This window comes from Lissotriton helveticus, chromosome 7 (assembly GCF_964261635.1).
Source record: "Lissotriton helveticus chromosome 7, aLisHel1.1, whole genome shotgun sequence".
Taxonomy (NCBI): Eukaryota; Metazoa; Chordata; class Amphibia; order Caudata; family Salamandridae; genus Lissotriton; species Lissotriton helveticus.
This window is the reverse complement of record NC_136068.1, coordinates 45,751,526-45,779,145: the sequence shown is the minus strand read 5'-3', so window position 1 is coordinate 45,779,145 and position 27,620 is coordinate 45,751,526. Positions and strand designations below refer to the sequence as shown.

Sequence of the window (27,620 nt, the reverse complement as noted above, 5' to 3'; positions counted from 1 at the left end):
ACACATGTCCTTTGGACATGTGTGTGCGCAACATCAGGTTACATTTCCATTTCAGGGGTGCTACAGGGTGTCCTTTGGAAACCCCTGGCACCCTTGAAATCGCATCCTTATTTGCGATTAGCAAATTGCTAATCGCAAATAAGGAATAACTCCCCATTCATTCCTACCTTAGGCCCATAGGAATGAATGGGGAGTTATTCCTTATTTGCGATTAACAATTTGCTAATCGCAAATAAGGAAGATGTAGGAATCGCAATAAAAATTGCGATTGTTACATGAATCCCGTTTTGAGCGTCTGTAATAGCGATTCCTTAATAATTGCTATTACAGACTCGCAAAAGGGGACTTTGATGAATCTAGGGGATTATGATTTTGATCCTCTGGAATTTGTCCGTTCAAGAAGGAATGGATGGCTCCTTCTCCTCTTGAAGCACCAGAAGATATATGGACTTTGAATAACTAAAACCTCTTACCTCGCTAAAAAACCAATGTGGTAGAGTGCACCTGTTGAACCAAGCCATTGCCTTCTTTTGTTTCTAAATACAGAATTGATTGCAACATAACCACTATTGTTGATTCACCATATGGAAATAAATACATTTTATTTTAGATTGAACCACAGTCCAAAAAATTCTCAATTTTCTGCAATATATGCCTACCTATATGTAATATTCCATCTCTCTCTAACAGTTCCAGTCCAACCTCAAAAATATAAACTATAATTTCTTGAAAACTGCCAAATTAGTTCACACAAAACTAAGTAAAGGGACTTCCTTGTGGGAAGTTGTACTTTCATGACAAGTTTGGTGTAATCCTGTTCCGTCCTTTTTGGGTTTCGCCTGCCAGCTTTTCGGCGCAGGCGAAATCCTTTGATTCTAATAAGGACTTCAGGAACGTCCCCCAGCTCCCATTGGCTAGCTCCATAAATGGAGGCTAGCCATTGGGAGCCGGATCTGTCCGTAAAGGCCGGACCAGATTCGGGGGCGTTCCCGAGAATTTTTCTCTTTTGGCCACGTCATGCAGCGGTGGGCGGGGCTTTTTTTTTGGCTCGTCGAGGATTGTTTGGGCCATTTGGCGGCCGACCGCCGGCCGAGGAAGTCCAGGTGAGTGGTTCCTTTCCTGTCCCCCCTCCCGCTGTCGGTTCCTTTCCCGCCCCCCCCCTCCCCTCCCGCTGGCCGTTCCTTTCCCGCTCCCCCCCCCTCCCGCTGGCCGTTCCTTTCCCGCTCCCCCCCCTCCCGCTGGCCGTTCCTTTCCCACCCCCCCTCCCGCTGGCCGTTCCTTTCCCGCCCTCCCCCCTCCCGCTGTCTATTCCTTTAATGCAGAAAAAATAACGACTCTTTCATACCATAGTAATATGGCCTAATAGAGGCAGCCCACCAGCATTGCTTACACGACCCTTCTTCACCGCATAGGGAAAGAAAGTAAAGCTCTCGTACGGTTGCAACTCTCAAGGCACTTTGTGTGCAAGGCCGTCACTGACACGTTCTGTAGTTCCAATAGCGATGCCTGACAATCACGCCCACCGGAAGAACGCTTTCCTAAACTTACAGCCATGCTTCATGCACCTATTTCCGCTGCCAAAGATTCAGCGCACGTGAAACACTGAAGCTCGCACAAGGAAGATTGGAATAGACCTTATATGCCCCCCCCCTCCCACTGGCCGTTCCTTTCCCGCTCCCCCCCTCCCGCTGGCCGTTCCTTTCCCACCCCCCCCTCCCACTGGCCGTTCCTTTCCCGCCCTCCCCCTCCCGCTGGCCGTTCCTTTAATGCAGAAAAAATAACGACTCTTTCATACCATAGTAATATGGCCTAATAGAGGCAGCCCACCAGCATTGCTTACACGACCCTTCTTCACCGCATAGGGAAAGAAAGTAAAGCTCTCGTACGGTTGCAACTCTCAAGGCACTTTGTGTGCAAGGCCGTCACTGACACGTTCTGTAGTTCCAATAGCAATGCCTGACAATCACGCCCACCGGAAGAACGCTTTCCTAAACTTACAGCCATGCTTCATGCACCTATTTCCGCTGCCAAAGATTCAGCGCACGTGAAACACTGAAGCTCGCACAAGGAAGATTGGAATAGACCTTATATGCCCCCCCCTCCCACTGGCCGTTCCTTTCCCGCTCCCCCCCTCCCGCTGGCCGTTCCTTTCCCACCCCCCCTCCCGCTGGCCGTTCCTTTCCCACCCCCCCTCCCGCTGGCCGTTCCTTTCCCGCCCTCCCCCTCCCGCTGGCCGTTCCTTTAATGCAGAAAAAATAACGACTCTTTCATACCATAGTAATATGGCCTAATAGAGGCAGCCCACCAGCATTTATTTATTTATTTATTTGTGAGTTTGTATAGCGCTTGAATCACTCCGACAGGAGTATCTCTGCGCTTTTTTGACCAGAAATCAGCAACGTATTAATAATGCGGGGATGAACTAGACTTCATTTTTAAAAAGAACGGTTTTTAAAAGTTTACGGAAGGTCAGGTGTTCTTTACATTGTCTTAAGGCCAGAGGTAACTTGTTCCACAGCTTAGGGCCAGTAGTAGACAGGGCTCTACCTCCGTGTCTTACTTTTTTTATGTGAGGGACCACAAGAAGGAGATTGTTGCTAGATCTAAGAGATCGTACTGGAACGTAAGGAATGAATTTCCGCTCTAGATAGATTGGTCCCTGTGTATTCAGACACTTGTGGATCAGGCAGCATATTTTAAATTTGACCCTCTGTCGGATTGGAAGCCAATGTAGGCGATTCAGCAGAGGTTTGGAAGCGGTTCTCGGAGGGGCATTCAGAACCAGGCGAGCCGCCGTGTTCTGGATCACCTGCAGTTTATCCAGCACTCCTTCATTGGCTGATAGTAACAAACCGTTACAATAATCAATCCGGCTGAGGATCAACACTTGAACAAGCGTTTTCCTTACTGAGTCAGGTAGAAGTGGGAAGACCTTACGGAGGAGTCCAATGGTGTGGAAGCAGATCCCCGATATGTAGCTGGTATGCTGTTTAAATGACAGGTCGTGATCAAACCTGACTCCCAGATTCTTCACAACCTGTTTGGGTTCAGGGACTGCTCCAAGCTCTAACGGCCACCATTCAGGGGTCCAGAGTATTTTAGCCCCTCCAAATAGCATGATCTCTGTTTTGGTGACATTGCATAGGAGATAGTTGGTAGCCATCCATTTTGCCACTTCTTTCATGCCTGTCGAAAAAGAGTTCCTGACCTCCGTGGTGAGAGTTTTAAAGGGGAAGAGGAGCTGTGTATCATCTGCGTATGATATGGGGATAAAGCCATATCTACGCAGAACTCCTGCCAGGGGTGCCACGTAGATATTAAAAAGAGTAGGGCTCAGACATGAGCCCTGTGGCACCCCTTTAGAAATCTCTATTTCCACCGAGCGATATGCACCCATGGTGACTCTCTGGGTGCGGTCAGTCAGGAAACTCTTTAGCCAGTCAAGAGCTTTGTTCTGAATGCCAGCGTTCGACAACCGTTGCGTCAGGATGGTATGAGACACGGTGTCGAACGCTGCTGATAGGTCTAATAGAACCAAGATGACTGAGAGGCCCTTGTCCTGGTAGGCATGGAGATCATCAGTAACAGACAAAAGAGTGGATTCTGTACTGTATTTGGGGCGGAATCCCGATTGGGATTCATCCAAGGCCTTTACCAGTTCCACATGTGCAGATAAATGGTGGTTAACATGCTTTTCTATGATTTTTCCCACAAAAGGTAAAAGGGAGATGGGCCTAAGATTCGTCAAGTCAGACCACGATATGGCGGTGTTCTTCCTTATGGGTCTGACAAGAGCCCTTTTCCATTCTTTGGGGACAACACCTGAGATAAGTGAGATATTTACTAGTTCACTGATCGTTGGACACAGATGTTCATCAAGTGTGGGCATTAGTCTGGCAGGGATTGTATCCTCTGGACTCCCGCTTTTAATTAGTTTTAAAAGATTAGATGTTTCTTGCAAAGATATGGGAGGGAAAACGTCCAGCGAATGAACAACAGATATGCATTCTGTAGGATCAGGAAAGGATTCTGTATTGGTCAATGGGACCTGATTTGTCAGAATTATTTTTTCATAAATTTTATCGATCTTGTTAGTGAAAAAACAGGAAATATCTACACATAACTGTTGAGATGCCATGTCAGGGGCTTCACATGCTGGGGGTTTAACAAAAGTCTGTAAAATTTGAAAAAGAACTCTCTGAGAGTTTCCAGCCTCTTGTATTTGGGATGCAATGTATGATTTCCTAGCACTACGAATTTCTTTATGGTATGAGGACAGTGCACACCAATATTTTTTCTTATCCTCCAAAAGATGAGAGGTTCTCCATCTCTTTTCTAATTTTCTAGCCCCTTGTTTCAGAGTTCTCAAGTGATCGGAGAACCAAACTTCTTGTTTTTTTGCAGGCCTAGATTTAAAAAGCTTTAGAGGAGCAATTTTGTCAATGACTTTCCTAGTTTCTCCTTCAAATTTAGCAAGGGCAATTTCAATATCATCCGAAGGTAGTAAAATAGGAGGGATAAACTTTTCTCTAAAGGTAGAGTGGGTGACTTTGTGCCACTGTCTCCGGATACAGGGCAAGGTGCTGGGATATGAGAGGTTTGGTGTCTGAAGAGGAGTGATAAATTCCACAATGAAGTGGTCAGTCCAGTTCACCTGAGTAGCAGGCGGACACGATACAGGCTGGACATTAGAGAAGACTAGATCTAAAGTGTGGCCTGCTCGATGAGTAGGTCCACTGTTTCTCAATGTTAAACCCAGAGAGGATAAATCTGTTAGTAACGTTTGTGCCTCATTACAGTCTGGATTTTCGATGTGAACGTTAAAATCTCCAACTAATATAAACTCCCTGTCATTATTGATATAAGGAGCAAGTAGTTCGAGTAGTATGTTAGTAAAATTCCTATAGGGACCAGGAGGCCTATAGACTAGAGCGCCTCTATAATGTCCTTTAGTAGATACCTGGATTTTAAAAACCATTATTTCAATGTCTGCGGAACTAAGTTCCTCTAAAATAGTGACTCTTAAATCCCCTTTGTAAACCACCACGATTCCACCACCAGTTTTCACCGGGCGGTCCAATCTCAGTATTTTATAATTGCAAGGGATAGCAAGAGTTATATCCGGAGTGCAATGTGGTTTAAGCCACGTTTCTGTCAAAAAAACACACTTCCGGTTGGTGAGAAGAAATAGTATCCCAAACCTCCATAGTGTGTTTGGAGAGGGATCTGACGTTACATAAGATATTGTTCCTCCCCAGCGGGGGGATATCAGTAACTGGCATAGGCGTAATTGTCATAATGCGGGGGTTATATATGTTGGGAGACATATTCAGTTCGGTAGAGAATTGAGATTGACAGAAGCGGCATGAGAAGGAACCCTCAACCTGTAGCTGACAAATGCAGGCGGCGCGTAGTGGTAGTGGATTATTGAAGCTGCGCAGTATCTTGGAGGAGTATGTAATGTGTCCAGGAATAAGATTTTGGGATAATATACCAGGATCAACCATGGCCCCTGGCTCGTTCTGGCGCGGACGGGCGCAGACGGGCAGGTCTTTGGCTTGTCTTCGGCGTGTCTGAAGGCGCCCCCTGCGCGCAACCGCTGCGCGCTTTGTCCGACGAGTGGCTAAGTAGCCCCTGTGACCTAAAGGCTAGAGCGCTAACCGCTCGAGTCAACAGCAGGCAGCAGGAAGTGTATTGCTCAGGCTCGTACCTGTCCCGCCCTCCGCTCAACGGTATTGGTTACCGAGTCGGACCGGGGCGGGCAGGCTAAATGACAGAGCACTGAGTGTTTGTTAGCGTTTAAAAGCCCCTGGCAGCGCTGTGAGGAGCGTATTTAAGCACAATACAGGTGTGTTATATAATTCGTTTTCAATTCAATTACAACACAATATTAAGATTTCCAATTTGTAAATCAATTAAAATCCGTTTTAAAATGCTGTCAGTATGGCTTAATCAACCCACATCCCCAGCGGAATGGAAATGCAGCGAGCGGTGATTTTACCTGGTATCAAAAAGCGGGGTCGGCCAACACTGCCACTGTCAGCCTTACCGCCTTACGCCTTGCTTACACAACCCTTCTTCACCGCATAGGGAAAGGAAGTAAAGCTCTCGTACGGTTGCAACTCTCAAGGCACTTTGTGTGCAAGGCCGTCACTGACACGTTCTGTAGTTCCAATAGCGATGCCTGACAATCACGCCCACCGGAAGAACGCTTTCCTAAACTTACAGCCATGCTTCATACACCTATTTCCGCTGCCAAATATTCAGCGCACGTGAAACACTGAAGCTCGCACAAGGAAGATTGGAATAGACCTTATATGCGAATAAAACACTTTCCTGTTCTTTTAATCAAAAAGAAATGTCACCAGGAGTCAATATAAGTGTTTGGATGAAAGAGAGCACACACATTTCCATCAGCAGTTTGCCCATGCACCATTTCACTGTGCACAGTTTGCTCATGTGATGTGGCCCTTCCTGTCCGTTTGCGCGTTCCCGCCCCCTCACCCCCGTTGGTGTGCCGCCCGCGACACTGCCCCCCATGCCCCCACGCCCCCCGGCCACCGTCCCTGCGAACCACGGAGAGCTGAATCCCGGCAGCCCCATCAACCCCGCGTCAAATTGAATATTTCACTGTGGCTAACGTTTATTATGCGATTGATCCCGACAGGATAGCATGTTTGTATTTTGAATGTTCGAAGCCCAGGTGTTGTAGGGTGATTTGGGTATACCCCTAGATGTTTAAAAGTAGAGCACATGCTCTGCATAGGCTAATAAAAAGTAGTACCCCTTTCCCTAATGCGGTGCCTTGCAGTAAGCAGTGTATGACATTTAGAACAAAGTTTTAAATACAGTTTGCCAAACTTGCGCCTCTTGTTGGGCTAAGCTGTCGTGAAGCCAGCAGCATGATGTAACTGCAGCTAGCAGACAATGTAAATTTGCGCTGCCCTTTGATAGAAAAAAAATGTGAACTGCAATGTTGTCTGGTGGATAGGTCAGAAACCAGGCTGTCTTTTCCTCGCATGTGGATTGCAGCATCTATTTGTCCCACAGTGTGTAGATCAAATTGAGGTTTTAGGGACCATCTACAATGTGCTTACCTTCCCCCTTATCCTTGATTGTAAATAGGTCACACCACCCAAAGCTTCCTGCATTTCCACACCCTTGTATTCTCTGTGTAATCACTGATTTCCCTGCAAGAAAATGGTGCCAGCCAAGGTATTCTTCCATTCTTTATGGATCGAGTTTCTGTGTCTTTGCCTATAAGTCTCATTCCTGTTCAGGTTTTGATGGAAAAGCAATTGTTGGCTAAGTATTTTTCAGTGCGTGGTAGATGACAATAACGGGGTGGCTGGACGTTGCTTTTTCCTCAGAAACCGTGGATTAGCAATGTATATGGTTACTTGCCTTTCCTCAGAGTCAAAGATTTTGTGTGTTTTTGTGTTAGTCCTAGATTTTTCTGTGAAGAGAGGTAGGGAGAACGTAGCAATACACTCTTAGTCCCCAAATATATTGTTCAAACAGCAAGAAGTGAGATGTGGGCTGCCCTGCCTCTGGGTGTGTGTGGGTGTGTGGGGCTCTGGGTGGGTGTGTGTGTGTGGGGCTCTGGGTGGGTGTGTGTGTGTGGGGCTCTGGGTGGGTGTGTGTGTGTGGGGCTCTGGGTGGGTGTGTGTGTGTCTCTGGGTGTGTGTGTGTCTCTGGGTGTGTGTGTGTCTCTGGGTGTGTGTGTGTCTCTGGGTGTGTATGTGTGTGTCTGGGTGTGTGTGTGGCTCGGGGTGTGTGTGTGTGTGGTAGTAATTGCTGTCTGCTGAGCTCGTCCGTAGGGTACAATAGGTCTCACATTGCGAGAGATTAAGCTAATGGCAATGTAAATGACAAAACCAACACATAAATACAAAGTTTGTCATTTACAATGCCAATAGCTCTAACTTTTCCAAAGGCGAAACCATTGCATTGTAAATGCTTGTTTCTTTGTGGAAGAGCAAAGAATCCTATGGGAGTTTAAAGAGGTAAATGTCACTTTTTTAGCCCCTCCACACCTTTTTTTGGCCCCCACTTGCTATAGCAAATCCGAATCGGATAACCTTTTTTAATGTAAAGTGTTGTGCTCCACCCCTTCCCCCAACAACACTCACCTTTTCGACGTCACCGAGGCCTTCTGTGTCCAAAAGAACAAGAGTGTGTTTGGGTTTTAGAGGGTGTGGGACACACCACATCCAGATCCCCTTAGTCTCAGATTGGATGGTCGATCCCAGAGGGAATCCTGTAATGAGTGAACACATCATGAACTACAATGACAAGCCCTCTGTCACTGGAGATAGAACATAAACAGCAACACTCTGTAGCTCTCCATGACTTCGAGGAGTAAATTCTCTTACAGCCAGATTCATCATCGGCATGTTTTGCGAGTCTGTAATAGCGAATAATAAGGAATCGCTATTACAGACTCGCAAAACGGGATTCATGTAGGAATCGCAATATTTATTGCGATTCCTACAGCTTCCTTATTTGCGATTAGCTAATTGCTAATCGCAAATAAGGAATAACTCCCCATTCATTCCTTTGGGCCTAAAGGCCCATAGGAATGAATGGGAAGACATATCAATGTGCGAATCGTTAATAGCGATTCGCATTTTGATTTTGAGATTTCAAGGGTGCAGGGGTGTCGAATGGACACCCTGTTTCACCCCTGAAATGACATTGGATGCTGGTGTTATGCACACACATGTCCTTGGGACATGTGTGTGTGTAACATACAACTTAGAAAAATGCACTTAAGTGCATTTTTCTAAGATTCCGCTATTTACCACGAGGTTTGACTTCACGGTAAATAGCGGCCCAAATTTGCGAATTCCCAATTTTTAAATGTTTCATGAATTGCATTTAAGGAATCTCAAAATAGAGATTCCTTAAATGCAATTCCTCGCAAATTTGCGAATTCTATAATTGCGATTTTTGCATTTGGGATGATGAATTCCAAATGCAAAAATTGCGCTCGCAAAGGACCAGATTCTCAGAATCTGGCCCTTTGCGAGCCGATTTGACTTTGATGAATCTAGCTGTTAGTGTCCCAATGCATTCCAAGCATCCATCACAGTGAAATATCTGTTGGACAAATATTGTAAAAGGCAGAGTGACTCTACCAGCCAATCACAAGGCATGCACTGAGGCACCTTATCTCAGAAAGACAAACACATGTATTATACTGTATAAAAAGAGAACAAACATCACACCGTAAACCGTATCACGGCAGAGTCAATTACCAAATCTAAAGCAAAGCATTGGGTGGTTTGAGTCAACTTTGGAGACCTACTGTGATATGTTATGTTTAATAATTGTTTATGAAGTCAAAAATACCAATTTGACTGATCTTTTGCTCTTCTTTAATGATCGTCTCCAAGTGATCTTGTAGTTTGGAGGCTCAGTGATAACATAACTAGCCTGTAATCCACAGCTCCGATTAGTGAACTTTTATTATAGCCTTATAGCCCGCCGTAGAGGGCTATACCGGCTATTAAAGGCCCTCTCCAGCGTTAAAGGCCCCGAGCCATAACCCATAATCTATGAGCTGAACCCACCACCTAACCCGGTGGATTTGGCCGGAAATATGTGGTTCAAATTTGACAGCTGCCTCTCTTTTAAGACTCAGGTGTGCCATGTCTCCTCGACATGCTTCTGGAAGCTAAGGGCCATATGTATCAACGCAAAATGGGTTCGCAAACGCCGAAATTCGCAGAATTCCGGCTTTGCGAACCCATTTTCGCTACATGGTATGTATGAAACATATTTGGTGCAAAATAAGGAATCGCTAAATTTGCTATTCCTTATTTTGAGATTGCATTTAAGGAATTGCAAATTTTGCGATTCCTTAAATGCAATGTATCAAGGAAAAAACACATTCCAAAATGCCATTAAGGAATCGCAAATCACCACCAACTTCTAGTTGGTGGTAAGTTGCGAATTCTTTTAGAAAAGCATTTTTTTTAAATCAAAAGGTGCCATGTGACGCTCATACATGCCCTTAGGGCATGCATGTGCGCCATATGCGCACACATGTCATTTTCAGGGGTGCAGCAGGGTGTTCTTGAGACACCCCTGCACCCTTGAAAATATTCACAATTTGCGATTAGCAAATTGCGAATCGCAAATTTACCCTTCATTCCTATGGGCCTCCTGGCCCATAGAAATGAATGGGAAATTATTCCTTAATTGCGATTAGCAATTTGCTAATCGCAATTAAGGAATTTTAAGGAATCGCTAAAAAGAAGCGAATTCCTACATACATACCATTTTGCGATTTCTAAATAGCGATTCCTTAAAAATCGCTATTTAGGAATCGCAAAACGGAATGTTGATACATATGGCCCTAAGAGCTTTGAGAAAATTCCTTCACTTTCTGACGGAGGACTGCAGGAAGACTACGGTCCATGCACTGGTGACTTCCGAGCTGAACTATTCAAACAGCCTTTATCTAGGGCTTCTAGCTTATCTGGTCCACAGGCTGCAGACGATTCAAAACGCAGCAGCCAGATTAATTAAAAGTGCTGCTACGCCATCATATTTGCTATCCCTCATTGTTAATCTATAATCTAGCACCGGGAAACCGCCAAGACACCGGATTCTTGGTGGGGCTCTATACTCGTCCCCATCTTCAAAAAAGGCGACCGCCTGAAGCTATCAAATTAGATGCGTATTGCCCTTCTCGACCTTGAAGCAAAGGCCTATGCCAAACTACTCCTGAAGGACCCAGACTCTTGGGTACAAGAAAAAGAAATCATCCCCTTCTATCAGTCCGGCTGTAGGTCACAGTCGTAGACTTTATCAGCTCAGGCGGTGAAGATGAAACGTTTACCACTGTTTTGCTGTTTCATCCACTACGCGGTACAAAAGGGGGTGGTAATGGACGGAGCATCTGAACCAATCAAACACTCACACCCAGTCAAAAGATCTGGGTTTAATCCATCACCGTTCTTTAGCCCACTCTGCCACCCCAGTTCAGACATGGCTATATGCAAATCAGTCTGACCCTGTGCCTCATGGGAACAGTCCAGCCCGAACTGCCAAGCCATGCCTTCCCTGGACCGGAAACAAGCTTCCAAGGACCGGTTTCTGGCATTCCAGCTGTCTTCGGCCCGGCTTGTTTGAATCCAGTGGCAAAGTGAGCAAGGGACTCACATCTGAGCATACCCTGCCACACTTATGGCGGCCAAAAGCGGTACAAAAGGGGCTGGATCCTGAGAGCCCCAGCTGACTCCCTAAAATACCAACTGAGATCCACCTTTGAGGAGGTAGGAACAGCTGGGCATGCCAATCTAGGCCACGATATCAACACTTTGAAGACTGAGGCAGCGAAACTGCGTCTTTTGGAAATCCCGCTCCCGGCCTAGAAGAAAGCAGTAAACAAACAAGCATGTGAAATATATTTTTCTCAAGACATCAAAGCCCTTCGCTCGAGCCCCAACTTAGAGCCACTGAAAAAATCAAACATCCCGGGGAAAGCCCAACTCTACCTTAGCGAGGCCCTGACAACGCAAGTCCACAGTAATCGTAATCATAATCATACGTTCTTGTATAGTGCCTTATCACCGTGAGGTCTCAAGGCGCTTGCTTTGGGAACCCGTCCTGGTCTCTCTCTGCGAGATTACCCCTACTGGGCATCCCCAAGGTGAAGACCCGGCATCCCATCGCGGTGGGGCCGTAATGGAGATTAAGCAAGCTATTGCCCAGAGTTGCAGAGTGTGAACCCACGATTCGAGTAGGCACCGAGGCGAGAATTATCGAGTCCGTGGACATTATGAGCTCAAGACCCTGCCGCGTCGGGAATTGAACCCTGGTCCCGGGTCTGATCTCTGCATCCGGGTCTGCCTCCTCTAACCGGTGAGCCACACTTCTCCACTATTAACACTACGTATCACTGATTTCAATCCAGCATGGGCACCTAAGGGCGAACATATTAAGGCAGGCTGTGCTCCTTTCAGAAAGAATCATGGCTGCACCTCCTGTGCTGCTGCCCCAAACTAAATAATGATCGCAGGCGCCTTCTTCGCCCAATTTGTATCACCAACGGGGAAACACCGGCAGAGAGACGTTGGCCATATGTTTCTCCAAATCAACGACAATGAATCTAGCAAAAATGGGGAAATCTACGCATCTGATTAGGATCGGCTTAAAGGAGTCACAGGAATGTAACCCTGTTCCTGTAACGGACCTGCAAAATGATGTCGAAGCAATCAGAGTGGTCCCCGATAGGCACTAAGAGATTCCACCCAGCTATTCAGAACGATCAAGTCCGAGCATTTTAATGTTCTGTATCAATGGTTTTAAGTATAAATGAAATATGAGTATTATTGGGATCGCACTATGCACTCAATGCGCTGTTTTTTTTAATGTAATCATTTTAATTAATCGATCAGTCAATAAAAACTACAGAGGAGCATGCCTTAGACTGACCTCTTTGCTACCCCTCACTGTAAATCTGTAATCTAGCGCCGGGACACCTCTGCTGAGGTAGCCGTGAGCTCTACATACTCGGTTATTATTATTATTAACCAACCAAGTGCACCTTGCCCTTGTTGCTTCACAGAGGCCTTATCTTAAAAGGCAGACGCTGACGGTAAATACATGCTGCCCATTTTACCATGAGTTTGCCGTGGGTGATTCACAAGTTATGAGGCTCCACCACAGTAAAAGGGCAAAAATCAGATGATCAAAAAAGCGTAAAATCAGGGGGGATGAGATGGTCAGAATCACCTTCTCACACCGGTTTGACAGCAGCAGCCGCCTCGCATCGGCTGGCTGGGAGCACACGAGTTCTATTTAAATCTATAGACAAAGATACTATTGAGAAGTCATTATTATATTATTATTTTATTATTTATTTGTGTGTTTTTTATAGTGCGCAGCTACCCCAACGGGGTGTCCCGGCGCTGGTGCTTAGAATACTAGGTCTAATCCAGAAGGGTTTAGCAGAAGAGAAATGTTTTAAGCGCTTTACGGAAAGGTAACTCCTCCTGGATTTTACGGGGGGAGATAGGAAGTTTGTTCCATTGAGAAGAGGCACACACCTGGAAAGTTCTGCCCCCAGAGCGAGTTTTTTAAAATCTGGGTGTGGTCAGCAATAACTTAGAATTGGAACGAAGGTTTCTAACATTGCTATAGGGATGGAGACAGGACGAAAGATAAGCAGATCCGCGTCCTTTTATTGCCCGATGAGCCAGAGTCAACACTTTAAACTCTGCCCTTTTATGGATCGGCAGCCAGTGCAGCCTCCGCCGGTAAGGTGATATATGTTCTCGGGGAGAGATGCCACAGACTAGCCGAACAGCGGCTTTCTGAACTATTTGTAGTCTATGGCTCAGGCCCGAGGTGAGTCCGAGATAGAGGCCGTTAGCATAGTCCAGGTGAGAAGTAATTAAGGCTTGGACTATTGTTTTCCTAGTGTTGCTGGGAAGATAGTTAATGAATTGTTTAATCATCCTGATTTTAGAGAAGCAGGCAGCGGCGACTGCATGGACTTGTCTGTGGAAGGAGAGACTGGTGTCCCATCTCACCCCAAGGTTTCTTACTCATTCCTTGGGTGAGGGGGCAGAGCTCAGCTCCACCGGCCACCAGAGGTTCGAGTCCAGAGGGGAAGTCTTTTGATTTCCAGATTCAACCAGCGTCAACATTAGCACGCACTTGGGCCTTTGGCTTGTGCCATCTACGTTTAGAATAAGCAGAGGGAACGGGTTAGTATTCAAAATGGAGCCCGCGAAATGTTAGAATGTTTTGGCAATTGCAATTCAAAGAGACTCCAAGCTTCAGCTTTTAAAATGAACAAAAGGTCATAGAAACGTGGGTTCTCTCATTATTGCTCTGCGGTTCCATAAAGCTGGGCTTTCAATCAGTCTCCATTTTCCAGAACCTCAAGGCGCGCTGATGTTTTGTGCATTAGAAGTAATACTACAACAACGCTAGTCACTGCTGCTACACCTTAGAGACATTTTACCCATCATTTTTCTCTCCTCGTTCCTAATGTTCAAGAGCTTGCAGAGTGACTTTTTTACACCAATAAGGAAATTGACCACTTAAAGGGTTTACTTGACTGAATGTTTGGTGCCAATTGTGGCAAGTGGTATAAATATAAACAACAAATATAAGTTAACTTCAAACATTGGGCAAGATAATGAAAGGTGAATTTGTACAAGAGCTAACTTTGTCCTGGCCTAAACACCACTCTGAAATGCATCCATTCTTCATGATATGGAGACACCATCTTTCTCCCACTTTGCTACTCTGTGACACATTTTAGATGGAGCGGAAGCACGTGAAACCTTGTTACTTTACATGGATACAGTGTTGTGATTTCTTCATATACAATTACAAAGTATCCTGTAATCTCTTACACCTGGAATGGGGGGAGGGGGTGATAGCAGCTGTCAAGTGTTCATTTTCAGCTGTTAAAATTTGGAAAAAAGTGACAGAAGTTTCAGAGGAAAAAAGAAAATGAAAGGCTAATTCTGTATTTTTGTTTTAATTTTTGGGGGTTGTGAAAGCGCAACACAATGGGCCATATGTATCAACATCCTGATTTGCGATTCTCAAATAGCGATTTTTTTAGAAATCGCTATTTGACAATTGCAAATAGGGATGTATGTAAAAAATCGCAATTTTTTAGCGATTTCTTAATATTTCTTAATTGCGATTAGCAAATTACGAATCGCAATTAAGGAATACTTTCCCATTCATTTCTATGGGCCAGGAGGCCCATAGGAATGAATGGGAAGTTATTCTCAATTTGCGATTCGCAATTTGAAAATCGCAAATTGAGAATAATTTCAAGGGTACAAGGGTGTCATAAGGACCCCCTGATGCACCCCTGAAATGTACATGTGTGCGCATATGGCGAACATTCATGCCCTAAGGGCATGTATGTGCGCCACATGGCACCTTTACAAATGCCATAAAGCGCATTTGTGAAAGAAATTGCAAATTACCACCAACTTGAAGTTGGTGGTAATTTGCGATTCCTTAAAGCCAAATTCCACTTTTTTGGTGCTTCTTACATTGCATTTAAGGAATCGCAAAATTTGCGATTTCTTAAATGCAATCGCAAAATAAGGAATCGCAAATTTTGCAATTCCTTATTTTGCCTTAATACATACCATTTAGCAAAATTGCATTCGCAAATGCCGAAATTCTGCGAATTTCAGCGTTTTGCAAATGCAATTTTGCTTGATACATATGGCCCTATGTGTTGTGTGGATTTCTAATGCAATCTGCTATGCTTTTACAACTAAAATACCACACAAATAATCCACAATAATGCATGGTTGGGGTGTGGAAAAAGGGCCTTAATTGTCAAGTATGAAGCATGTTATCGAAAATAAAAAACTGGCCAAGAGCTTCGACTACCTGTGCATTGTAACCATTATAATGTCTGTATATTTTTTTAACTTTGTTCGAGACACTCATTCACGATATCAACGGTTACCGACACTACCATCAGCTACTCCATGTGAAGATTTCCATTAGTAATTGAAATGAAAGGACAATAAATTGCATGACCCATCCTAACCTGTATGTCCATGTAGAGCAACATGGCACAATGGTGATGAATAAACTGAAGTGATGTTTCCAGTGCCCCCATCTGGTCAGCTTCAGCCCTAGCGTAAGCTTCACAAAATGGCACTAATGTTTGTTATATTGATTTCTATAGCACACTAATCACCCTAGAGGGTATCCAAGCACTTGAATGTAGAACCCAAAGGGCCCGATTCACAGAACTAACTTAAGACAAAATCCTAAACTTACTACCATTTTGGTATTCACAGAAGGCACTTACTCACTTTGGTATTCACAGAAGTTAGGACTCCTAAATGCCTTCTGTGAATACCGAAAGTCTTAAAGTTAGGATTTTTCTCAGTTTAAGAGTCCTAAAGTTAGGACTCCTAACTTTACTACTCCTAAACTGAGAGAAATCCTAACTTTAAGACTTTCTGTATTTACAGAAGGAATTTAGAAGTCCTAAAGTTAGTAGTCCTAACTTCTGTGAATACCGAAATGAGCAAGTGCCTTCTGTAAATACCAAAATGAGTAAGTGCCTTCTGTAAATACCAAAATGAGTAAGTGCCTTCCGTGAATACCAACATGAGTAAGTGCTTTCTGTGAATACCAAAATGGTAGTAAGTTTAGGATTTTGTCTTAAGGTAGTTCTGTGAATCGGGCCCATAGAGTGCCCTCGTGTCCGTAAATGGACTCACGTTCACCAGGTCTCCTAGGAGAGCTTGGCCCCGCATATGAACCATGTTGATGATCACTTCCCTGTCCTGCTCACTCACCTGTCTTCTTTCCCGACAGCTTGTTCATGAGGTAGGACTTGCCCGTGCGGTAGAGTCCCGCGATGGCCACCACTACCACTGGCTCTCGAATGTTAGCGAGGATCTGGAGGGCCTCCTGCCTCACCTTCAGCTCCCCTTCTCGGGTGTTCTCGATGAAGCACACCGGAGCAGGCATCGAAATCTCTGCCATGGTGCCTGCTCAGTGTTGGTCAGGTGACAATGATGAGACCTGTGGAGCAAGAAGAGAATTTATCCATCAGCTCTGACTTACACTTCCAGTATCGCTGAAGGAGGGAGAGAGGGTTCTCTAACCGAGTCAGGAGCAGCAGCGGGTGGCCCAGTCTGCCAGTCATTCATTGTCTTTCTAAACATCAACTACTACTAGCAATTCCCAAAACCCATCTCCATTAGGGTCCTGATACCTTTGTCCTTGCACAACTTCCAACCTGATGTGATCTGGGACATGAATGGACTTGCCTCAGTGCTAGTGAGATGTGCCCGGTTTACAGCATGGTACGGAGCGGTGGACAGGGGCACTCTTTGAGCCACAGTGGCTGCCAGCCAGGTCTCATCACACATACTTTAGATGGGGAGAGGGCAGCTCAGACACATGGCCCTTAAAAGGACAGCAGGACCGGTTAGGACAGTTAACACATCCTGCAGTGACGTGTGAGAATGCCAACTTCCGCTCACTCACACACACACACACCCACACGTCAGGTCTGGGCGAGATCTCAGTAATTACTCATTATGATGCCAAATTACCAAAATTAGCATGATGCCAGTTTGAGTAATGAAGAGTAATTTAGGGCAAAAATCCTACTGCAGGAAAGTGCGTAGCTTGGTCATTGAGATTGGGGGGTCGGAGGGGGTGGTTTTGCTTCAGATCTCCCGACAATAACACTAGCATATAATGTTAAAATACATTATCCTACAAGCAGGGAGCATTAAAGGGGGCTTAAGGGGGAGTGGAAAAGAAGAAAAATACAGATTGGTAAGAGTACTAAGGGGTCGATTAGGATGTCGGGCGGATTGCCTCCGCCAGGGTGGTGGTGGCCACCGCCACTCTGGCGGAGGCAATCCGCCCGACAACCACTCTCGGTTTCCCCTCCGCCAGATTAGGATGGCGGAGGGGACAGCGGCGGTAAAAGATTAATATGGTGGCGGTGTCTATCAGACACCGTCAGCCATATTATGATTGTCATTTGGGAATGCCTTTCCGTGGCGGCAATGCCGCCATGGAAAGGCATGCGGAGAAGTCCTGCGGGGCCCATTGCGGGCCCCCAAGGGCTCTGGGTGGGTGGGGGGTGCGCATGAGGGGTACTTATGGTACCCCCCAGAAGTTCCATGCACAGCATGGCAGGCACCGCGCGGTGCCTGCCATGCTGTGCACGGCAGTGCACAGCATGCTTTCCTGCCATTGTGGCGGGCGGGGCTGAGTGCACCGCCCGCCACAATGGTAGGAATGCAGGATGCACCCACCACTGTGGCGGGTGCATCATAATGCTGCGGACGGGACCCCCACCCTTAAGGCGGGCGGTCCCTTTTAGCACGAGGATGGACCCCTAAGTGAGAGAAACAACTTTAGTTAGATAATCAAAACATTTTAGGAAGAGATAGAGAGAGAGAGAGGGAGGGAGAGAGAGAGAGAGAGAGTGCTTTTGTCAGTGTAAGCATGCAAAAATCCAAGCTGAAATCTGACAGACACCTAAACCCGTACCCAACTATTCATCAGAAAATACATTGATGAGGGGGTTGTACCACCCCAAACAGCCCACCCTGAAGCTACGCCCCTGACCGCAGGCGCACAAGAACAATGAACTAAGAGAGAGAGAGCGCGTGGCGGCTGCTACTGCTGCTCGCGTCCTGTAGCGTGTAGTGCTATTTTCTTACCACAAATTGAATCCTCAGGCCCATTTTGAACGTGAGGGAGCATTTTGCACTCAGAAAATAGCACTAAATGTAGGATTATGTCTCTCAAACAATCACGCATAAATAAGAGTAATTGTGCAATAATTACAAGTTATTACGCTAAAAAAGAATTACGGCAGTTACCCCCACCCCTAATATACACGCCCCTATTCCTTCCAGCTGCTGCTCGTGAATGACTTTGGGGTCCCTTTGTATATTGGGTATAATGGTGATGAAAACATCTCTGGCGTCAGAAGTGAGCAGCTAATTCCTGCCAGAATTTTGCTTTGCCTTTTTCAACTTTTACATTTATAACAAAGAGCATCAAAATTTTACAAAACACAGATAAAATCAGATGTGAATATATGATTCACATAGGACATGGGACCACCTCAGATCTCCAGGGAAGCATCTTCATAGAAAGATATGAAAAGGCAAAACAGAGATAAATGGAAAACCTTTTACCCTGAAATGTAAACTGTTCTCCTGTTTGTGGTTATTACTTATCTGTGGGTTGCCCTAGTTCCATCACATCACTACCGCATCCTCTCCCAGTACCTGATATCACCTGCTCCTTACATGCTCTCCCAGTACCTGATATCACCTGCTCCTTACATCCTCTCCCAGTACCTGACATCACCTGCTCCTTACATCCTCTCCCAGTACCTGATATCACCTGCTCCTTACATCCTCTCCCAGTACCTGATATCACCTGCTCCTTACATCCTCTCCCAGTACCTGATATCACCTGCTCCTTACATCCTCCCCCAGTACCTGATATCACCTGCTCCTTACATCCTCTCCCAGTACCTGATATCAACTGCTCCTTACATCCTCTCCTAGTACCTGATATCACCTGCTCCCTACATCCTCTCCCAGTACCTGATATCCCCTGCTCCTTACATCCTCTCCCAGTAACTGATATCACCTGCTCCTTACATCCTCTCCCATTGCCTGATATCACCTGCTCCTTACATCCTCTCCCAGTACCTGATATCACCTGCTCCTTACATCCTCTCCCAGTACCGGATATAACCTGCTCCTTACATCCTCTCCCAGTACCTGATATCCACTGCTCCTTACATCCTCTCCCAGTACCTGATATCACCTGCTCCTTACATCCTCTCCCAGTACCTGATATCCACTGCTCCTTACATCCTCTCCCAGTACTGGATATCACCTGCTCCTTACATCCTCTCCCAGTACTGGACATCACCTGCTCCTTACACTCTACCAGTACCTGATATCACCTGCTCCTTACATCCTCTCCCAGTACCTGATATCACATGCTCCTTACATCCTCTCCCAGTACTGGACATCACCTGCTCCTTACACTCTACCAGTACCTGATATCACCTGCTCCTTACATCCTCTCCCAGTACCTGATATCACCTGCTCCTTACATCCTCTCCCAGTACCTGATATCACCTGCTCCTTACATCCTCTCCCAGTACCTGATATCACCTGCTCCTTACATCCTCCCCCAGTACCTGATATCACCTGCTCCTTACATCCTCTCCCAGTACCTGATATCAACTGCTCCTTACATCCTCTCCTAGTACCTGATATCACCTGCTCCCTACATCCTCTCCCAGTACCTGATATCCCCTGCTCCTTACATCCTCTCCCAGTAACTGATATCACCTGCTCCTTACATCCTCTCCCATTGCCTGATATCACCTGCTCCTTACATCCTCTCCCAGTACCTGATATCACCTGCTCCTTACATCCTCTCCCAGTACCGGATATCACCTGCTCCTTACATCCTCTCCCAGTACTGGACATCACCTGCTCCTTACACTCTACCAGTACCTGATATCACCTGCTCCTTACATCCTCTCCCAGTACCTGATATCACCTGCTCCTTACATCCTCTCCCAGTACCTGATATCACCTGCTCCCTACATCCTCTCCCAGTACCTGATATCACCTGCTCCTTACATTCTCCCCCAGTACCCGGTATCACCTGCTCCTTACATCCTTTCCCAGTACCTGATATCACCTGCTCCTTACATCCTCTCCCAGTACCTGATATCACCTGCTCCTTACATCCTCCCCCAGTACCTGATATCACCTGCTCCTTGCATCCTCTCCCAGTACCGGATATCACCTGCTCCTTGGATCCTCCCCCAGTACCTGATATCACCTGCTCCTTACATCCTCTCCCAGTACCTGATATCACCTGCTCCTTACATCCTCTCCCAGTACCGGATATCACCTGCTCCTTACATCCTCCCCCATTACCTGATATCACCTGCTCCGTACATCCTCTGCCAGTACCTGATATCACCTGCTCCTTACATCCTCCCCCAGTACCTGATATCACCTGCTCCTTACATCCTCTCCCAGTACCGGATATCACCTGCTCCTTACAACCTCCCCCAGTACCCGATATCACCTGCTCCTTACATCCTCTCCCAGTACCGGATATAACCTGCTCCTTAAATCCTCTCCCAGTACCGGATATAACCTGCTCCTTACATCCTTTCCCAGTGCCTGATATCACGTGCTCCTTACATCCTCTCCCAGTACCTGATATCACCTGCTCCTTACATCCTCCCCATTACCTGATATCACCTGCTCCTTACATCCTCTCCCAGTACCTGATATCACCTGCTCCTTACATCCTCCCCCATTACCTGATATCACCTGCTCCTTACATCCTCTCCCAGTACCTGATATCACCTGCTCCTTACATCCTCCCCATTACCTGATATCACCTGCTCCTTACATCCTCTCCCAGTACCTGATATCACCTGCTCCTTACATCCTCCCCCATTACCTGATATCACCTGCTCCTTACATCCTCTCCCAGTACCTGATATCACCTGCTCCTTACATCCTCTGCCAGTACCTGATATCACCTGCTCCTTACATCCTCTCCCAGTACCTGATATCACCTGCTCCTTGCATCTTCTCCCATTACCTGATATCACCTCACCTGCTCCTTACATCCTCTCCCAGTACCGGATATCAGCTGCTCCTTGCATCCTCCCCCAGTACCTGATATCACCTGCTCCGTACATCCTCTGCCAGTACCTGATATCACCTGCTCCTTACATCCTCTCCCAGTACCTGATATCACCTGCTCCTTACATCCTCTCCCAGTACCTGATATCAGCTGCTCCTTACATCCTCCCCCATTACCTGATATCACCTGCTCCGTACATCCTCTGCCAGTACCTGATATCACCTGCTCCTTACACCCTCCCCCATTACCTGATATCACCTGCTCCGTACATCCTCTGCCAGTACCTGATATCACCTGCTCCTTACATCCTCTCCCAGTACCTGATATCACCTGCTCCTTACATCCTCTCCCAGTACCTGATATCAGCTGCTCCTTACATCCTCCCCCATTACCTGATATCACCTGCTCCGTACATCCTCTCCCAGTACCTGACATCACCTGTTCCTTACATCCTCTCCCAGTGCCTGATATCACGTGCTCCTTACATCCTCTCCCAGTACCTGATATCACCTGCTCCTTACATCCTCCCCATTACCTGATATCACCTGCTCCTTACATCCTCTCCCAGTACCTGATATCACCTGCTCCTTACATCCTCCCCCATTACCTGATATCACCTGCTCCTTACATCCTCTCCCAGTACCTGATATCACCTGCTCCTTACATCCTCCCCATTACCTGATATCACCTGCTCCTTACATCCTCTCCCAGTACCTGATATCACCTGCTCCTTACATCCTCCCCCATTACCTGATATCACCTGCTCCTTACATCCTCTCCCAGTACCTGATATCACCTGCTCCTTACATCCTCTGCCAGTACCTGATATCACCTGCTCCTTACATCCTCTCCCAGTACCTGATATCACCTGCTCCTTGCATCTTCTCCCATTACCTGATATCACCTCACCTGCTCCTTACATCCTCTCCCAGTACCGGATATCAGCTGCTCCTTGCATCCTCCCCCAGTACCTGATATCACCTGCTCCGTACATCCTCTGCCAGTACCTGATATCACCTGCTCCTTACATCCTCTCCCAGTACCTGATATCACCTGCTCCTTACATCCTCTCCCAGTACCTGATATCAGCTGCTCCTTACATCCTCCCCCATTACCTGATATCACCTGCTCCGTACATCCTCTGCCAGTACCTGATATCACCTGCTCCTTACACCCTCCCCCATTACCTGATATCACCTGCTCCGTACATCCTCTGCCAGTACCTGATATCACCTGCTCCTTACATCCTCTCCCAGTACCTGATATCACCTGCTCCTTACATCCTCTCCCAGTACCTGATATCAGCTGCTCCTTACATCCTCCCCCATTACCTGATATCACCTGCTCCGTACATCCTCTGCCAGTACCTGATATCACCTGCTCCTTGCATCTTCTCCCATTACCTGATATCACCTGCTCCTTGCATCCTCTCCCAGTACCTGATATCACCTCACCTGCTCCTTACATCCTCTCCCAGTACCTGATATCACCTTCTCCTTACATCCTCCCCCAGTACCTGATATCACCTTCTCCTTACATCCTCCCCATTACCTGATATCACCTGCTCCTTACATCGTCTCCCAGTACCTGATATCACCTGCTCCGTACATCCTCCCCCATTACTTGATATCACCTGCTCCTTACATCCTCTCCCAGTACCTGATATCACCTGCTCCCTACATACTCCCACAGTAACTGATATCACCTGCTCCTTACATCCTCCCCATTACCTGATATCACCTGCTCCGTACATCCTCTCCCAGTACCGGATATCACCTGCTCCTTAAATCCTCTCCCAGTACCTGATATCACCTGCTCCTTACATCCTCTCCCAGTACCTGACATCACCTGTTCCCTACATCCTCTCCCAGTACCTGATATCACCTGCTCCTTACATCCTCCCACATTAACTGATATCACCTGCTCCTTACATCCTCCCCTATTACCTGATATCACTTGCTCCTTACATCCTCTCGCAGTACCTGATATCACCTGCTCCTTACATTCTCCCCTATTACCTGATATCACTTGCTCCTTACATCCTCTCCCAGTACCTGATATCACCTGCTCCTTACATCCTCTCCCAGTACCTGATATCACCTGCTCCTTTGATCCTCCCCCAGTACCTGATATCACCTGCTCCTTACATCCTCTCCCAGTACCTGATATCACCTGCTCCTTACATCCTCTCCCAGTACCTGATATCACCTGCTCCTTACATCCTCCCCCAGTACCTGATATCACCTGCTCCTTACACTCTAATAATACACCTTTGCCCAGCACACTTCAAAAACATTTGTTACAGATAGACAAATCAATAACAGTTTTTTCAAATTTACGAACAAGTCGATGTTTTTAGTTTGCAGTAGTTCTTTATTGTTCAATCTTTTAAAAGCCTTTAGACAGCATCACTTTTGGAACCGCCAACGCGTTTCGTCCCATCCAGGGACTTCTTCAGGGCTTGAACAGTTTGTATGATCTATACTAGTTGGTATTGTCTTGTAAATCCTTAATGAGGACAATCTACTGCGTAAGTTTCTAGTCAGAGACCCCTTATGTATTCGCAGTTGCAATTTATTTAATTTCACTTTTTTTTCTTGAACAGTTCGTATGATCTATACTAGTTGGTATTGTCTTGTAAATCCTTAATGAGGACAATCTACTGCGTAAGTTTCTAGTCAGAGACCCCTTATGTATTCGCAGTTGCAATTTATTTAATTTCACTTTTTTTTCTTCTTTAATTCATGTGGTATGGGACATCACATTTATTCGTAGGGTGGTCAGTTTACGAAGGTAACGACCCGGATATGATAAAGCGGGTCCGGAAGAAGGGGTCCGTCGATCGTCTCAGCTCCAACCAGGGATCACCTCGGAGTTTACGAAGGTAACGACCCGGATATGATAAAGCGGGTCCGGAAGAAGGGGTCCGTCGATCGTCTCAGCTCCAACCAGGGATCACCTCGGTGATCCCTGGTTGGAGCTGAGACGATCGACGGACCCCTTCTTCCGGACCCGCTTTATCATATCCGGGTCGTTACCTTCGTAAACTGACCACCCTACGAATAAATGTGATGTCCCATACCACATGAATTAAAGAAGAAAAAAAAGTGAAATTAAATAAATTGCAACTGCGAATACATAAGGGGTCTCTGACTAGAAACTTACGCAGTAGATTGTCCTCATTAAGGATTTACAAGACAATACCAACTAGTATAGATCATACGAACTGTTCAAGAAGAAAAAAAAAGTGAAATTAAATAAATTGCAACTGCGAATACATAAGGGGTCTCTGACTAGAAACTTACGCAGTAGATTGTCCTCATTAAGGATTTACAAGACAATACCAACTAGTATAGATCATACGAACTGTTCAAGCCCTGAAGAAGTCCCTGGATGGGACGAAACACGTTGGCGGTTCCAAAAGTGATGCTGTCTAAAGGCTTTTAAAAGATTGAACAATAAAGAACTACTGCAAACTAAAAACATCGACTTGTTCGTAAATTTGAAAAAACTGTTATTGATTTGTCTATCTGTAACAAATGTTTTTGAAGTGTGCTGGGCAAAGGTGTATTATTGGATTGTTGAGGGTTGGTTTTTCGAATCCACCCCTAAACTAAGGGAGTATAGGGAATTGTACTCTCAGCCCTTAGCACCTTCTCCATTTTATTAATACTGTCAGGGTACTTTTTAGACTGGTGCTGACATCTAATGCTTTGATTCCCATTTTTGTTTGTGCTCCTTACACTCTACCAGTACCTGATATCACCTGCTCCTTACATCCTCTCCCAGTACCTGATATCACCTGCTCCTTACACTCTACCAGTACCTGATATCACCTGCTCCTTACATCCTCTCCCAGTACCTGATATCACCTGCTCCTTACATCCTCCCCCAGTACCTGATATACCCTGCTCCTTACATCCTCTCCTAGTACCTGATATCACCTGCTCCCTACATCCTCTCCCAGTACCTGATATCCCCTGCTCCTTACATCCTCTCCCAGTACCTGATATCACCTGCTCCTTACATCCTCTCCCTTGCCTGATATCACCTGCTCCTTACATCCTCTCCCAGTACCTGATATCACCTGCTCCCTACATCCTCTCCCAGTACCTGATATCCCCTGCTCCTTACATCCTTACATCCTCTCCCTTGCCTGATATCACCTGCTCCTTACACTCTACCAGTGCCTGATATCACCTGCTCCTTACATCCTCTCCCAGTACCTGATATCACCTGCTCCCTACATCCTCTCCCAGTACCTGATATCCCCTGCTCCTTACATCCTTACATCCTCTCCCTTGCCTGATATCACCTGCTCCTTACACTCTACCAGTACCTGATATCACCTGCTCCTTACATCCTCCCCCAGTACCTGATATACCCTGCTCCTTACATCCTCTCCTAGTACCTGATATCACCTGCTCCCTACATCCTCTCCCAGTACCTGATATCCCCTGCTCCTTACATCCTCTCCCAGTACCTGATATCACCTGCTCCTTACATCCTCTCCCTTGCCTGATATCACCTGCTCCTTACATCCTCTCCCAGTACCTGATATCCCCTGCTCCTTACATCCTCTCCCAGTACCTGATATCCACTGCTCCTTACATCCTCTCCCAGTACTGGATAACACCTGCTCCTTACATCCTCTCCCAGTACTGGACATCACCTGCTCCTTACACTCTACCAGTACCTGATATCACCTGCTCCTTACATCCTCTCCCAGTACCTGATATCACCTGCTCCCTACATCCTCTCCCAGTACTGGATATCACCTGCTCCTTACATTCTCCCCCAGTACCCGGTATCACCTGCTCCTTACATCCTTTCCCAGTACCTGATATCACCTGCTCCTTACATCCTCTCCCAGTACCTGATATCACCTGCTCCTTACATCCTCCCCCAGTACCTGATATCACCTGCTCCTTACATCCTCTCCCAGTACCGGATATCACCTGCTCCTTGGATCCTCCCCCAGTGCCTGATATCACCTGCTCCTTACATCCTCCCCATTACCTGATATCACCTGCTCCTTACATCCTCTCCCAGTACCTGATATCACCTGCTCCCTACATCCTCCCCCATTACCTGATATCACCTGCTCCTTACATCCTCTCCCAGTACCTGATATCACCTGCTCCTTACATCCTCTGCCAGTACCTGATATCACCTGCTCCTTACATCCTCTCCCAGTACCTGATATCACCTGCTCCTTGCATCTTCTCCCATTACCTGATATCACCTCACCTGCTCCTTACATCCTCTCCCAGTACCGGATATCAGCTGCTCCTTACATCCTCCCCCATTACCTGATATCACCTGCTCCGTACATCCTCTGCCAGTACCTGATATCACCTGCTCCTTACATCCTCTCCCAGTACCTGATATCACCTGCTCCTTACATCCTCTCCCAGTACCTGATATCAGCTGCTCCTTACATCCTCCCCCATTACCTGATATCACCTGCTCCGTACATCCTCTGCCAGTACCTGATATCACCTGCTCCTTACATCCTCTCCCAGTACCTGATATCACCTGCTCCTTACATCCTCTCCCAGTATCTGATATCAGCTGCTCCTTACATCCTCCCCCATTACCTGATATCACCTGCTCCGTACATCCTCTGCCAGTACCTGATATCACCTGCTCCTTGCATCTTCTCCCATTACCTGATATCACCTACTCCTTACATCCTCTCCCAGTACCTGATATCACCTGCTCCTTACATCCTCCCCCATTACCTGATATCACCTGCTCCGTACATCCTCTGCCAGTACCTGATATCACCTGCTCCGTACATCCTCTCCCAGTACCGGATATCACCTGCTCCTTACATCCTCTCCCAGTACCTGACATCACCTGTTCCTTACATCCTCTCCCAGTACCTGATATCACCTGCTCCTTACATCCTCTCCCAGTACCTGATATCACCTGCTCCGTACATCCTCTCCCAGTACCGGATATCACCTGCTCCTTACATCCTCTCCCAGTACCTGACATCACCTGTTCCTTACATCCTCTCCCAGTACCTGATATCACCTGCTCCTTACATCCTCTCCCAGTACCTGATATCACCTGCTCCTTGCATCCTCCCCCATTACCTGATATCACCTACTCCTTACATCCTCTCCCAGTACCTGATATCACCTGCTCCTTACATCCTCCCCTATTACCTGATATCACTTGCTCCTTACATCCTCTCCCAGTACCTGATATCACCTGCTCCTTACATCCTCTCCCAGTACCTGATATCACCTGCTCCTTACATTCTCCCCTATTACCTGATATCACGTGCTCCTTACATCCTCTCCCAGTACCTGATATCAGATGCTCCTTACATCATCTCCCAGTACCTGATATCACCTGCTCCTTACATCCTCCCCTATTACCTGATATCACTTGCTCCTTACATCCTCCCC

The 27,620-nt window shown here is 46.5% G+C and overlaps 1 protein-coding gene across 1 annotated transcript in view; it reads right to left on the bottom strand.

Annotated features, from left to right (window-relative positions):
• LOC144767989 (guanylate-binding protein 3-like) overlaps positions 1-27,620 on the bottom strand; it is a 187,288-nt gene that overhangs the window by 109,555 nt on the left and 50,113 nt on the right. Inside the window, exons 2-3 of the mRNA XM_078651371.1 lie at positions 16,317-16,545; positions 8,133-8,260 (exon numbers count right to left, since the gene is read on the bottom strand). Coding sequence (XP_078507497.1) covers positions 8,133-8,260; positions 16,317-16,506 — 318 coding nt within the window. The 5' untranslated portion in view covers positions 16,507-16,545. The remainder of the gene's footprint in view (positions 1-8,132; positions 8,261-16,316; positions 16,546-27,620) is intronic.